General features: G+C 42.3%; 1 protein-coding gene across 5 annotated transcripts in view; it reads left to right on the forward strand.

Moving 5' to 3' along the window:
• GTF2H3 (general transcription factor IIH, polypeptide 3, 34kDa) overlaps positions 1-15,341 on the forward strand; it is a 28,150-nt gene that overhangs the window by 8,025 nt on the left and 4,784 nt on the right. For 3 of the 5 annotated variants that reach the window (XR_001006990.1, XM_011988862.1, XM_011988863.1), the window contains 7 exons: positions 2,707-2,813; positions 5,170-5,333; positions 8,201-8,263; positions 9,429-9,458; positions 9,604-9,632; positions 12,898-12,972; positions 14,046-14,099. Coding sequence is in view for 4 of the 5 variants with exons in the window: in XM_011988862.1 (XP_011844252.1) it covers positions 2,707-2,813; positions 5,170-5,333; positions 8,201-8,263; positions 9,429-9,458; positions 9,604-9,632; positions 12,898-12,972; positions 14,046-14,099 (522 nt within the window). In the remaining variant the exon portion in view is untranslated. The remainder of the gene's footprint in view (positions 1-2,706; positions 2,814-5,169; positions 5,334-8,200; positions 8,264-9,428; positions 9,459-9,603; positions 9,633-12,897; positions 12,973-14,045; positions 14,100-15,341) is intronic. The other 2 variants (XM_011988865.1, XM_011988864.1) reach the window with 2 other exon arrangements.

A 15,341-nucleotide genomic window follows, 5' to 3' on the forward strand; every position in this document is an offset into this window, starting at 1 on the left:
TGTTACAAACCTGACAATGCAGTGTTACAATTGTTACTTAAACAGTTGCTCATACCAAGTATAAGCATCTTTTTGCTTGTTAACAAAAAATAAAAATATCACACAATATTCATGTTAGAACTATACTCATTCTTCACTTGAAACCATACGTTTTTCTTTTTTTGAGATGGAGTCTTGCTCTGTCGCCCAGGCTGGAGTGCAGTGGTGCGATCTCGGCTCACTGCAGTCTCCACCTCCCGGGTTCAAGCAATTCTCCTGCCTCAGCCTCCCGAGTAGCTGGGACTACAGGCACATGCCGCCATGCTCAGCTAATTTTTTGTGTGTGTATTTTAGTAGAGTTGGGGTTTCACTGTGTTGCCCAGGCTGGTTGCAAACTGCTGAACTCAGGCAATCCACCTGCCTCAACCTCCCAAAGTGCTGGGATTACAGGTGTGAGCCACCGTGCCCGGCCAAACCATACTCATTTTTCAATTGGCTATGGATACAAGAATTCAGCAAAAATCAACATAGGCATTCTGTGAGAATCCATTGACTGTATGCAATTTACCATAAAGAGTATTGTGCATTTCACTGTTATTTGTAAATTGTGTGCTACAGACTACTGTGTCAGTAATATCTTACTTGTGTACATGTGTACCTCGTTTTTGGAGAGTGAATGGTTAAACATCTGCCAGCACATCACTGCATGCTGCCCTGTTACTCCAAAAAGGCTGCGTTTGCACTCATCAGTGCTGTGTGAGAGTTCCTTTTTTCTTGTACCAGCACAAGATGTTCATTCTCCTTATTTCATCTTTTGTCAATATGAGGAGCAAAAAACAATGTAATCTCAATTTGCTTTTAGTGTATTTCGTGGCCATTTGTATTTCTCTCTTGGGACATCACCCACTTCTTTCTTTGGATATTCATGGCATGTGGTTTTTTTAAAATTAATGATTTATGGACACTCTTTATATTAAAAGATTAACCCATTACTTGTCATACGTTGCAACTATTTTTTTCCAGTTTGTAACTTTTCTTTCACTTTTATTTATATTGTCACTTTTTGCAAAATAGAAATTTTAATAGATTTAAGGGTTTTTTTTCCAGTAGGGTGAAATTTACCATGTTTTGGTCTTTTTTTTGAGATGGAGTCTTACTCTGTCACCCAGGCCGGAGTGCAGTAGCACGATCTCAGCTCACTGCAGCCACCACCTCCGGTGCTGAAGCAGTCCGCCCACCTCAGCATCCCGAGAAGCTGTGACTACAGGCATGTGCCAACACACCCAGCTAATTTTTGTATTTTACGTAGAGACGGGGTTTTGCCATGTAAGCCAGGCTGGTCTTAAACTCCTGACCACAGGTGATCTGCCTGCCTCGGCCTCCCAAAGTGCTGGGATGTGAGCCACCACTCCTGGCCACCAGTGTTCTGTTTTCTACCTGAAGTATTATTTAAGAGAAACAGACCTTATTCTAGGATTATGAAAATATCTACTTATGAAGACTAAAACTTCAAGGATCATTTGTTTAGTTTGTTACTAGAGAAATTTCTCTGAACATTTTGAATACCAAAAAAAAAATACTGACTTATGTATCTTAGTAATATTAGTTCTTATGGGAAGGTGATATTCTGTATTTGTTTTTTCAAAGTTTAAAAGTTTTTAGGCTGGGCATGGTGGCTCACGCCTGTAATCCCAGCACTTTGGGAGGCTGAGGCGGGCGGATCATGAGGTAAAGAGATCGAGACCATCTTTGCCAACATGGTGAAACCCCATCTCTACTAAAAATCAAAAAAGTAGCTGGGCGTGGTAGCATGGGCCTCTAGTCCCAGCTACTGGGGAGACTGAGGAAGGAGAACTGCTTGAACCTGAGAGGTGGAGGTTGCAGTAAGCCGAGATTGGGCCACTGCACTCCAGCCTGGCGACAGCGTGAGACTCCATCTCAAAAAAAAAAAGTTTTTAATTCATTTGCCCACTAAGTATACTGAGCAACCACTATATTGTTCACTAAGTATATACCAGACATACAGTAGTGGCTCAGTATACTTAGTGAACAAATATATCAAACATTTTTACAGGTCTCCAGTGTTTTCAGTATGTATTCATTATCTACTCCACATATAGTAATAGTTTGCTGGAAATTTTATCACAGAACATGTGACATGTTTGTTATTCCTTAAATTTTACACTGCAAATATTTGTGGAATATTATACTAATGTAGAAATGATCTCATATAAGTAAAATTAGAAAACTATAGTTTTTAAGTGTTTTTGTTTATGGCTTTGGAGGAGGGGAGCTCCTAAGCAAATTTTTAACAGTGAATAATTATCTAAAATTTAAATGAAGTCTTTTGTTTGTTTGTTACAGGGTCTAGCTCTGTTGTCCAGGCTGCAGTACAGTGGTACAATCTTGGCTTACTGCAGCCTGGCTCTCCAGGGCTGAAGCGATCCTGCCACCTCAGCCTCCAGAGCAGCTAGGACTATGGGTGCACACCACCATGGCTGGCTAGTTTTGTTTCTTTTTTATAGAGCTAAGGTTTCATTATGTTGCCCAGGCTGATCTCAAACTCCTGAACTCAAGCAGTCCTCCCACCTTGGCCTCTCAGGCTGCTGGAATTACAGGCTTGAGCCATTGCACCCGATCTAAACGAAATCTTAATTATGTCAAGACCTGACATGGTTATTTGGATAGCTAATTTGTTTTTCTAATGTCTTTCTTTTTTTTCAACAGTTTACCTTATCCAAATGCATAGATGCTGTGATGGTGCTGGGAAATTCGCATTTATTCATGAATCGTTCCAACAAACTTGCTGTGATAGCGAGTCACATTCAAGAAAGGTATGACCGTTGTGATTGCTTTTCCTATTCAGTGCTTAACATTCATGATTTTTTTGTGCCAGTTGGCATGTTTTGTTCCTATTCCATGTTGCAAAAGAAGATGTTTTCTGTGCCAGTGAACAGCCACAGCACCAAGAGCCAGTACGTGTACATTGTGATATCCATGAATTTTGCAAACCTCATCGTTAGTCGGTAGTAGAGTTACATAATGGCCCGTGTAATTTGCACAGATTGAACTATATTATTTAGGCAGAAAGGGGAAGAGAGCTATCCAGTCGGGCAGCTACTTTCCCTCACCTGTCTTCCCATTTTGTGTCTGCCCCAGAGTGCAAGTGAGATGGGAGATGTGATTCTGTTTACTTTTGGCTCTGCATAGTTCTCATGGCCTGTTTCCCTGCTCTGTGAGTGAACCTGGTGCTTAGAAATAAGGATTTTTCTTATAACACTGGCTTCTAAACCCAAGCCAACTACTCCATCTGGTGCTTGGCAGAAGAAACAGTGGTCGTTTCTCACACTGGTGTGAAACTGGCTGTGTTAGACTCACTGCAAGATGGTGCATAGCCTGCAGCTGATGTGTAAATGTGACCGTGGATACAGCAAAGTTTTTGTGAATAATTTGGGCCATATTTACTTCTCACATTATGCACTGACAGAAGAGTTGAATTCCCATGTAAGACACAGCTCTTCGATGTCTGTTTTTTTTGTTTTTTGAGACAGGGTCTTGTTCTGTCACCCAGGCTGGAGTACGGTGGCACTATCATGGGCCACTGTAGCCTCTGAACTTCTGGGCATAAGTGATCCTCCTGCCTCAGCCTCCCAAGTAGCTGGGACTGCAGGTGTTCACAACCACACTCTGCTAATTTTTGAATTTTTTATAGAGATGGGCTCTCACTGTGTTGCCCAGGCTGGTCTTGCTCTCCTAGGCTCAAGCAATCCTTTCACCCCAGCCTCCCAAAGTGCTGGGATTGCAGGGATCAGCCACCACGCCTGGCTCTTCTATGTCTTAATCACCACATTACAATAGAAGACTCTTGCTTACCAACATATTTCTATGGTAGCTCTCAGATTTTCTTGGTTCTTAGGGCTGCCTGCTTCCTCTGGTGGGTGAAAGAGCCCATGGGCCACCAAACACATACTCTTACTCTCATCCTCCACTACATGTTTTTTCTCAGAATTGGATGAAAAGATGATGCTAGTTTGGTTACAATACCAGTAAAAACTATACCTGTCGAAGTTTTTTTTTTTTTTTTTTTTTTTTTAAAGTCACGAGGCCATGGCCGGGTGCGGTGGCTCATGCCTGTAATTGCAGCACTTCGGGAGGCCAAGGCGGGCGGACCACGAGGTCAGGAGATCGAGACCATCCTGGCTAACACAGTGAAACCCCGTCTTTACTAAAAATACAAAAAAAAAATTAGCCGGGCATGGTGGTGGGCACCTGTAGTCCCAGCTACTCGGGAGGCTGAGGCAGGAGAATGGCGTGAACCCGGGAGGCGGAGCTTGCAGTGAGCTAAGATCACGCCACTGCACTCCAGCCTGGGTGACAGAGAAAGACTTCATCTCAAAGAAAAAAAAAGGTCATGAGGCTGGGCACGGTGGCTCACGCCTATAATCCCAACACTTCTGGAGGCTGAGGTGGGCAGATTACTTGAGGTCAGGAGTTTGAGACCAGCCATACATAGCGGCCAATATAGTGAAACCCCATCTCTACTAAAAATACAAAAAATTAGCTGGGGCCTGGTGGTACACACCTGTAATTCCAGCTACTCGGGAGGCTGAGGCATGAGAATCACTTGAGCCCGGGAGGTGGAAGTTGCAGTGAGCTGAGACTGCACCACTGCACTCCAGTCTGGGTGACAGAGCGGGACTGTGTCTCAAACAAAAAAAGAGTCATGAATCACTGGGAGAATCTTTCAGGGACCTTTGGACCAGATTTGTATTACTGGGATGGATGTGTACCTCAAATAATGAACTAGTAGTGAGTTGGAATTTGGTATGAACCTGTTGTGGTTGTCATTTGAGAAAGGAAGGCACAGGCACCCCTCTGCAGCATTTCGGAGATGATAACCCAACATCCTCTGTATTTCCCCACACTTTTCAGAAAACACTGGAACCAGTAAAACATTCTGTGGCCAGTTTGCCTATTTTATACATTTTTACTTTGTTTTTATACTCTTTTTCTTACACATTAAAAAAAAATTTTTATCTTACACATTTTTTAAAAAATGAAATTGACTGTAGAATTTTGTGAATCCCACATTGTGATTTTGTTTGTTGTCTGCTGAATTTCATTCTGATCATGAGTGAGCATGGGCAGTGAGGCCTGGTGTAACCAGGTTTTTTTCCCCTGCTGTTTCAGCCGATTCTTATATCCTGGAAAGAATGGCAGACTTGGAGACTTCTTCGGAGACCCTGGCAACCCTCCTGAATTTAATCCCTCTGGGAGTAAAGATGGAAAATACGAACTTTTAACCTCAGCGAATGAAGTTATTGTTGAAGAGATTAAAGATCTAATGACCAAAAGTAACAGCTTTTAAAAATTGTTATTTTGCAAATAGGGTTGATTTTGGAGGTCCTTTAGGCTTTAAGTTAAAAGATGTGGGTTCTTTATATTGTATGCCTGCACGTTCTCTCTTTTTAAAAATCGTTTTCATCAAAGTCGGTTCGTTATTTGCCTAGCCTCTACGGCATTTGACGCTGCTGACCAGCCTTTACTTCTTGAAACATGTCTTTTGGCTTCTAAGAATGCCCTGTGACCTGTTTTTCCTCTTTTCTTGAAACATTACTTCATAGTCTCTATTTCTGGCTTTTCCTTCATCTTGTCTCTTAAAATACGTTTTTAATTCGACACATGATTTTCATCTTTTCTCCCTCTGTGTGTTCTTATCCACTTTTGCCTTTAATTATCTTTTATATATGGACACTTTCCAACTTTGTCTCTAACCCAGACTTTCTTTCACGCTCAAATGCCTCCATTTCAGCGTCCCACAGTCTCTTGACATGGCCCCGGCTAGTCTCATTATCTTTGCTCTCAATCACACCACCATTTCCATTCTATTTCTGTCAGCCCCCATCCACCTAGTTTTCTAAACTTAAAGCGTTCATTTTTAACTCCTCCTCACATCCAACATCTAATCAGCTACAAAATCCTAGTTGTTTAGCCTCAGAAGTGTCTCCAGAATCCCACTCCTTATTGTCATCTTTTTATTTTTTATTTTTAAAAATTTTTATAGAGATGGGGTCTTGCTACATTGCCCAGGCTGGTCTGGAACTCCTGGGCTCAAGCTATCCTCTGGCCTCTGCCTCCCAAAGTGCTGGGATTATAGGCATGAGCCACCACACCCAGCCCCCATCCCTATTGTCATCTTTTTTTTTTTTGAGATGGAGTTTCGCCCTTGTCGCCCAGGCTGGAGTGCAACGGCACGTGATCTCAGCTCACTGCAACCTCCGCCTCCCGGGTTCAAGTAATTTTCCTGCCTTAGCCTCCCAAGTAGCTGGAATTACAGGCACGTACCACCACGCCTGGCTAATTTTTAATGTTTTTAGTAGAGATGGGGTTTCACCATGCTGACCAGGCTTATCTTGAACTCCTGACCTCAGGTGATCCACCCGACTCGGCCTTCCAAAGTGCTGGGATTACAGGTGTGAGCCACCACACCCAGGCCCCATCCCTTATTGTCATCTTGATCAACCTCAGCACTATTGACATTTTGGGCTGGATAATTCTTTGTTGTGGCAGCTGCCCTATGCGTTGTAGAGTGTTTAGCAGCATTTCTGGCCTTGGACCATTAGACATCGTAATATCCCCTAGTTGTGACAACCAGATATGTCTTCAGACATTGCAGATGCCCCCTGTAGGGCACATTCACCCCACGTTCAGAGCCACTGCTCTAGATGATTGTTATAGCTTCTAACTGGTTTTCTGACTCCTGTCTTCCCAGTCAAGTCTTTGCACTCAGCCTCCAGAGTTATCATCTTAAAAATCAAAGCTGCTATTCCTGGGCCCATAGGCCTTTCCTGGCTCCCTTCTGCCTGCAGGTGGTGGTTTCCAAACCTTAGCCTGAATCAGAATCACCTGAGGGAAAAGACAATTCTACAGAGACAGAAAGTTGGTTAGTGGTTGCCCAGGGCTGGGCAGAGACTCGAGAGTGATTGCAAATGGGCCCAAGTGATCTTTTGGGGTAATAGGAGACTGTTCTAAAATTGGATTGTGATGATGATTGCATAATTGTAAATTTACTAAAAATAATTAAATTGCATCCCTAAAAGTACTTTTAGACCAGAATTTATGGTTTGTAAATTATAAACCTGTTAAAAAATCAGCTGGAAGTCTTGTTAAAACAGTGTCAGGCCCCCCCACTCAGTTTCCGATTCACTGGATCTAGGGAGGTCCGGAGACTTTATATTTCTATTACAGTCCCAGGTGGTGCCCCTATAGCTGGTTCCAGAATCTCACTTTGAGAGTCACTGGCCTCCAGGATTAAGTCTCAGCTCAGCTTCACAGTATAGTGTTCAAGACCTTTTCTGGTCTGACCTCACCCATGGGGCGTCAGTTCTCCTGGACCAGCTCTAAGCTGGCTTGCACAGAGTGTCAATCTGGGCTCCTTGCCCTCTTGAACTGTAGTTTTAGGATTTTGATATCTTGAGTGACTTTTTTCACCCAGGGCACCAAACAAGTGGCAAACTCCTCCCTGCTTCTCATGGCTAGAGGAAAGAGTTTCTCCAGTCTTCCCTGCACTGGCTGAGCGCAGAGGGAAGGAGGGGATGGTGGGAGAGGGAGGGCAGGGGGCCTCAGAGCCTTGTACTCTGTCCAGGCTGCTAGACCTATGCGTGACATTTTGTACCACATAGATTATGAATAAACTGGAACCTTTCCAAGTAAAAACAGGATCTTGTTGTGTGTGTGTGTATGGTAAAGTACAAATAACAAAATTTGCCATTTTACCAATTTTTAGAATTTCTAATGTAAAATTTACTTACCATAAAATTTACCATTTTGACAATATTTAAGTGTACAGTTCAGTAATGTTGAGTATATTCGCTTTGTTTTGCAATCATCACTGCCGTCTATCGCCAGAACTTTTTCATCTTTACAAACTGAAATTCCGTACCTGTTGAACAGTAACTCCCTGTTCCCCCTTGCCCTCCCGCTAGCCCCTGAACAAACACCAGGATGTTTTACATTGAGAAAAGGTTAAAAAGTTGCTTAGTTAACCATTACCAAGAACACATTGCTATGTTTTTAAACCTAGTTTGAAAATGTCTTGTTTGATTTCATTCATGAAGAGTGTTTTGGTTTGAAAGCATACTTAGTTCAGGAAAGCACCCAATTATTTTAGTTCAAGAAAGTACTTAAAAATTCCCTTTTAAATATTTTCTGTTATTTGCAGGTGACATAAAGGGTCAACATACAGAAACTTTGCTGGCAGGATCCCTGGCCAAAGCACTTTGCTGTATCCTTGGTGTCTGAATCATTTAAAAGGTGTCTTCTGTAGTAAACATATCTTAACTTGTTATATTTCTTAGAACCTTGGGTGCCCATTAATGGGAGGTGTGAGTACTCTCAACTGAAGGGTAATTTTTAAAAAATAGTTTATATTGGTTTTGAATTTTTCTTTTTTTGAGACAGAGTCTTACTCTGTCAACCCAAGCTGGAGTGCGGTAACACAATCTTGGCTCACTGCAACCTTCGCCTCCTGGATTCAAGCAATTATCTTGCTTCAGCCTCCCAAGTAGTTGGGACAGGTGCCTGCCATCACACCCGGCTAAATTTTTTTGTATTTTTAGTAGAGATGTAGTTTCACCAAGTTAGCCAGGCTGGTCTTGAACTCCTGACCTCAAGTGATCCACCAACCTCAGCCTCCCAAAGTGCTGGGATTACAGGCCACTGTGCGTGGCTGGCTTTGAAATGTTTTTTAAGACAAGCTGTAAAAACTGGAAATGGGGAAGAGTGGGAAAACTCTAGCTTCTCCATTATGTCTTTCTGCCTGCAAGAAACACTGCTTCAGGGTGCTTTCTTGTTTCTCATTTTGATAAATTCAGACTTCGTAAATGTTTTCATTTTCTTCTTGACTTGGGAACAGTGTTGGATTTTTAAAAGCCGTTGAGGAGCCCTGAAGCTTAATAAATGAGTGGCCACTTCTCCACAGGTGAACAGATGGTTTTGCATGTAGCTTAGGGCAATACCTTTCCATTTTATCTGTGTGATGTTTTCTCAGTCTTATGGCATTAATTTTTGGGGGAGGGGCAGTATTGAGTGATTATTTTGTTCTAGAGTTTGATGTGAGTTGCCTGAACATCTTTGTAAATCAATACTTCTTGTCCCAGGATTCAAATTTAGGACACGGTAGATAACAATAGGACAGTCAAGTGTTGGGAATTTCAATTTTCTGGGACAGAGATTATATTTTGGTTAGATTACAAAGCCCAATTGACTGCAGAGTTAGTAACTGAAAACCCCCAATCACTCTCGTGTATTTATCTTGGTAAGTGGAGCATTTCCCTTCTTAGCTAGGTAGATGCTGGGTTTATTTAAAATTGGAGGTTATATTTCTTTTTACTATAAATATTTATGAAGTAAAATAATATTTTTGTATTCCTTAATGTTAAGAAATTAAGACATTCACAGAATGAACAAGGAAATTAAAGGTAAGAGCCTGCATTTTCCTATGAGAACTATAATCCTACTTATTTTACTAGTATTTCTTTGCTGGACTGTTTAAAAATTGGTTAGGAAACCATATATGATTAATAAGATCTAGTTAAATTTTTTTCTGCTTTTTTCTCTTTATAGATAATCAGGAAATGAAGTCAAGGATATTGGTAAGATTAAAAAATCATTACTTTTTTATATGACAACTATAGATAATTAGAAAACATAATGGGAGGCCGGGTGTGGTGGCTCACACCTGTAATCCCAGCACTTTGGGAGGCCGTGGCGGGCAGATCACTTGAGGTCAGGAGTTCGAGACCAGCTTAGCCAACATGGTGAAACCCCGTCTCTACTCAAAATACAAAAATTAGCTGGACGTGGTGGTGCATGCCTATAGTCCCAGCTGCTCAGGAGCCCGAGGCAGGAGAATCGCTTGAACCTGGGAGGCGGAGGTTGCAGTGAGCTGAGATCGCGCCACTGCACTCTAGCCTGGGTGACAGAGTGAGACTCTGTCTCAAAAAAAAAAAAAAAAAAGAAAACATGATGGGAAATAAACCCATTTATAGTAGGAGCAAAAAATATTAACTATCCAGGGTTCATTTAACAAGCAGTGTGTAAAAGTGATGATAAGGAAAACTAAAATTCTGAGAGAGATAGAAGAATAAATGGAGAGCCATATTTTGTTCTTGGTTGTCAGTTTTCCCAAAATCATACTGTAAACTCAATTTACAATCTCAGTCAGAATATCAGGGAGGTTTTTTTTTTCCTGGCAGGGTGGGGAGATTTAAAAAAGAAATTCAAGGCGAGTGTAGTGGCTCACGCCTATAATCCCAGCACTTTGGGAGGCCAAGGCGGACAGATCAAGAGGTCAGGAGTTTGAGACTATCCTGGCGAATATGGTGAAACGCCATCTCTAATACAAATACAAAAAATTAGCTGGGTGTGGTGGTGGGCACCTGTAGTCCCAGCTACTCAAGAGGCTGAGGCATGAAAATCGCTTGAACCCGGGAGGTGGAGGTTGCAGTGAGCCGAGATTGCACCACTGCAGTCCTGCCTGGGCTACAGAGCAAGACTCCATCTCAAAAAAAAAAAAAAAAGAGAAATTCAACAGTTTATCTGGAAGAATAAATTTAAAAGAATAGTCAGGAACTTTCTGAAAAGGAGTAGTAAGTAGGAGCTTGCTGCATTAGTCCTTATAACACGATGTAGAGCAAGTCGCTGTGTGGTAGTAGCACAGAGCACACAAACAAAATAGGAAAGACTAGAGTCCAGTAATCAAACCATGTACATGGGAGAGCTGGACTTGTCACAGAGGAAGCACTTCAAATTAGTGGGGAGAAAATGAGTTGCTCAGTAAAAGGTGCTGGCCCAACTGATTGGCCATTTGGGGAAAAACAGAGCTTGTTCCTTGTCTCACCACTTACACTTAAATATATTCCAGTAAAGATCAAACATTTCAGTGTAAAAGTTCAAGTCGTAATAGTACTAGAAGAAGGCTGGGTGCAGTAGCTCACGCCACCGCACCCGGCCATAAATTCATTGTTAAAAGTCAAGCTTTAGAAAAACAAGTAGAAAACGAGCAGTCTGCAAAAGCAAAAGGTCAGTTTTAGCATTTGAAAATATGTTCAGCTTTACTAGTAAGCAAAGAAATGTCAAGTAATTGGCCGGGCGTGGTGGCTCACGTGGTGGGATTTGGGTGTAATCCCAACACTTGGGGAGGCCGAGGCAGGTGGATCACGGTTGTTTAGCACAAATGAAAAAGCTGGCAGTTCCCGGGGTTGATGGTGATGTTGGGGATTGGTTATTCTCATGCATTGCTGATAGGAGGATAAATTGGTAAAAATTTTTCTGGGGTGCATTTTGGTAATCTGTATCAAAATTAAATGTGCATACACTTCAGTAATCACTGCTTATTTTCCGGAGGTAATTAGAGAGCTGTGTAGAGAGTATATGAGGGTGTCATCAGAACATTGTTTAAAACTGAGAATTGGAAACTGCTTAAATAGTGGAAATTTATGAAGTCTGCAAGAAGCATATATTCTAGAAGTATATATTCTAATTCATGGACATTAGAATATTTTTTCCCGCCGGGCGTGGTGGCTCAAGCCTGTAATCCCAGCACTTTGGGAGGCCGAGACAGGTGGATCACGAGGTCAGGAGATCGAGACCATCCTGGCTAACACGGTGAAACCCCGTCTCTACTAAAAAATACAAAAAACTAGCCTGGCGAGGTGGCGGGTGCCTGTAGTCCCAGCTACTCGGGAGGCTGACGCAGAAGAATGGTACAAACCTGGGAGGCGGAGCTTGCAGTGAGCTGAGATCCTGCCACTGCACTCCAACCTGGACGACAGAGCGAGACTCCGTCTCAAAAAAATATATATATATATATATATTTTTTCCCACATATATTGTGGACTCAAAAAGCAGGTTGCAGAATGCTAAGTAATCATCCTGACACATGTGAGTGTGTGTATTTTGGATGTGTGTGTATTCTGGGTGTGTGTATGTGTGTATATTTTGGATGTGTGTGTGTTTTGGGTGTGTGTATGTATTTGGAGTATGTTTGTGTGTTTTGGGTGTTTTTGGGGTTTGTGTATATTTTATGTGTGTATTTGGGGTGTGTGTATTTTGAGGGGTGTGTATTTTGGGGGTATGCTTTGGATGTGTATTTTTTGGGGGTGTGTTTGTTGGTTGTGTGTGTTTTGGGTGTGTGTATTTTGAGGGTGTGTGTACTTTTGGGGTGTGTATATTTTGAGTGTGTATGTATTTTGGGTGTGCGTACCTGTGTATTTTGGGTGTGTATGTATCTTGGATGTGCATACCTGTGAATTTTGGGTGTGTGTGTATGTATTTGCAGTGTGTGTATTTTGGGTGTGTGTGTGTGTTTTGGGGTGTGTATTTTTGGCGATGTGTGTATTTTTGGGGGTGTGTATTTTGGGGGTTCATGTGTATATTTGGGGTGTGCATATGTATATTTTGGGTGGATAGTTGTGTGTATTTTGGGTGTGCGTGTATTTTGGTGTGCATGTGTATATTTTGGGTGGGTAGGTGTGTGTAATTTGGGAGTGGGTGTGTATTTTGGGTGTGCATGTGTATATTTTGGGGGTGTGTGTATTTTTGGGGTGTATTTTGGGTGTGTGTGTGTGTATGTATTTTGTGTATGTTTGTGTTCATGTTTTGGGTGTGCATGTATATACCTGCCTACGTAGGTGCTCCCCAGAAGGAGTTCATCAAACCCTTACATGGACTGTCCTTGGGTGGTAGGATTTTGGGGGAAATGTTACTGTTATCTTTATACTTTAGGTATCATTTAACAATGATAAATGGGAAGACAAACTGGAGTAATGTTGGTTGTGGTTCGCAATATATTATGTGACATTGGTGTGAGAGGACTGGGATGTGCCTGGGCAGAATTAACATGACTGTGATTTTTAGGTGATTAAGGCTGCAGAAGACAGTGCGTTGCAGTATATGAACTTCATGAATGTCATCTTCGCAGCACAGAAACAGGTGAACTGAGAGCCTGCCATTTAAAGTATTTGTTTCATAATGAAGGAGTCAGTTTCATTTTTTGAATGCTGTACTCTGAGGTATTCTGACTACGTAACCTTATGAATGGGCAAGGAATGTTCTAGTCTTTTTTCTATTTTGGGTCCTGGACCACTTGAGAAGCTGATGCATTCCCAGAACAATGTGCACTCAACCACAGTTTTGCATAGAGTTTCATGGCATTCAGGTAACCTTTAGCCCATCCATGGACCCTATGCCAAGAAACTCTGGTTTGACAGTTTGCTGTATAAACCTTGCCTCAATTTCTTTATCTTTTTGCTGTGGTGAGATCTATAAAGATTCAATATTTTTACTTTGCAAAGAGTTGAAATGGTCAGATGAAGTGTAATACATTTTCTTCTTTGATGTATTTATAAAGAAAGAAAACCTTCTTAAAAATTCAGTGTTAGCCGGGCGAGGTGGCGGCGCCTATAGTCCCAGCTGCTCGGGAGGCTGAGGCAGGAGAATGGCGTGAACCTGGGAGGCGGAGCTTGCAGTGAGTGGAGATCTATCATGGTGAAACCCCGTCTCTCCTAAAAATACAAAAAGTAGCTGGGTGTGGTGGTGGGCACCTGTAGTCCCAGCTACTCGGGAGGCTGAGGCAGGAGAATGATGTGAACCTGGGAGGCGGAGCTTGCAGTGAGTGGAGATCGCACCACAGCCCTCCAGCCTGGGCAACAGAGCTAGACTCTGCCTCAAAAAAACAAAACAAAACTTCAGTCTTAACATAAAATGCTGCTATAGCCATGCATAATGTTCTCTGTTGTGGAGTGACAGCATGATGTAGTGAAAACAGCCTGAACTTTGGAGACAGGCCGAGTGGGGTGAGAGCTTTCCCACCCGCTGGCTCTGTGACCACAGCCCAGCCATGTCCTGGGTGCTTCAGCTGCCAAATGCAAATATCTGCCGTGCAGAGTCACGTTGCGTATTGAGGGAGCTATTTTAAGCATAGAGTATGGCATGTAGTAGGTTCTCAGTATAGGGTAATCATTACTGTTATTATTTCTGTAATATTTTCAAAACGTTTCTTTCAGAATATTTTGATTGATGCCTGTGTTTTAGATTCCGACTCAGGGCTCCTCCAACAGGTATGTTTTAAAACCATGCTTTGTGTGGGTGGTTATGATAATTAGTGATTTTTATAGTGATTACAATTTAAAATGAAAGTGCTTTGGGTATATTGGGTTAAATACAGTATGTTATTGAACCTGATTTTATCTATTTATTTCCCCCTTGCGTGTGGAGCTGCTGGAACATTTTAAATTACATATTGCCTGCATTCTATTTCTGCTGGGCAGCACTGTCAGACGTTGCTTTTTAATGAAAAAGACAAAAACTGAATTTTACTTTAACCCAAAGGAAATAAAACCCTAAAGTAAGTCTGAAGAAATTACAGAGTTTTTGTTAGATTTTTTTGGCCACAAATGTTGTTTCCTAAAGGATCAGTTACAAGCACAAAACTGTGACAAACCCTGAATTTAGGTTACTGCTGGGGATGAAGGATGGGGAGAGCGAGGTCCAATGGGAAAATTCAGAGGCTTCAAAGGTTCTGAGACTCTACTGTTTCTTCAGCTTGATCATAGGTATATGATGTTCATTTGATTATTTAAACCATACTTACACATTGTGTATATAGACTCTTGTACGTATTGTATTTCCGTAGTAAAAATTCAAAAAGTTTGAATTCATTTCTTAGCAACACATTTCAGTCTACACGTTGTCTGTTAACTCCAAGACGATCTTGTCTCTGCCATGAATTCACATACCAGCTCTACCTCCTTGGCCCTCACATTCATTTCTCTAGTCCAGTCCCAGACTGTCCTGAGTTCCAGACTTGCAGAATCAGCCGTGTATGTAGCACCTCCTCTTGGACGTCTGGCAGGCATCTTCAGCGTCATGTGTCCAAACCAGAGAGCTCTTGGTTTGTCCTCTCAGCCTCTTCCTGCCCCATCTCCCTAAGTGGCAGTGCAGTTCACTCAGCACCTCGGGCAAAAACCTAACTCTTCCTTGTCTCTTCTCTTCCCTCCTTTCATAACCATGAGCAAATCCTGTTGATTCCGCCTTTAAAATATATCCTGGCTGAGGCCCGGCACGGTGGCTCACACCTGTAATCCCAGCACTTTGGGAGGCTGAGGTGGGCGATCACAAGGTCAGGAGATCGAGACCATCCTGGCTAACATGGTGAAACCCTGTCTCTACTAAAAATACAAAAAATTAATCGGGCATGGTGGCAGGCGCCTGTAGTCCCAGCTACTCAGGAGGCTGAGGCAGGAGAATGACATGAACCCAGGAGGCGGAGCTTATATGAGCCGAGATTGCGCCACTGCACT

The sequence above is a fragment of the Mandrillus leucophaeus genome, unplaced genomic scaffold, assembly GCF_000951045.1.
Source record: "Mandrillus leucophaeus isolate KB7577 unplaced genomic scaffold, Mleu.le_1.0 Scaffold34, whole genome shotgun sequence".
NCBI classification, from domain to species: Eukaryota; Metazoa; Chordata; class Mammalia; order Primates; family Cercopithecidae; genus Mandrillus; species Mandrillus leucophaeus.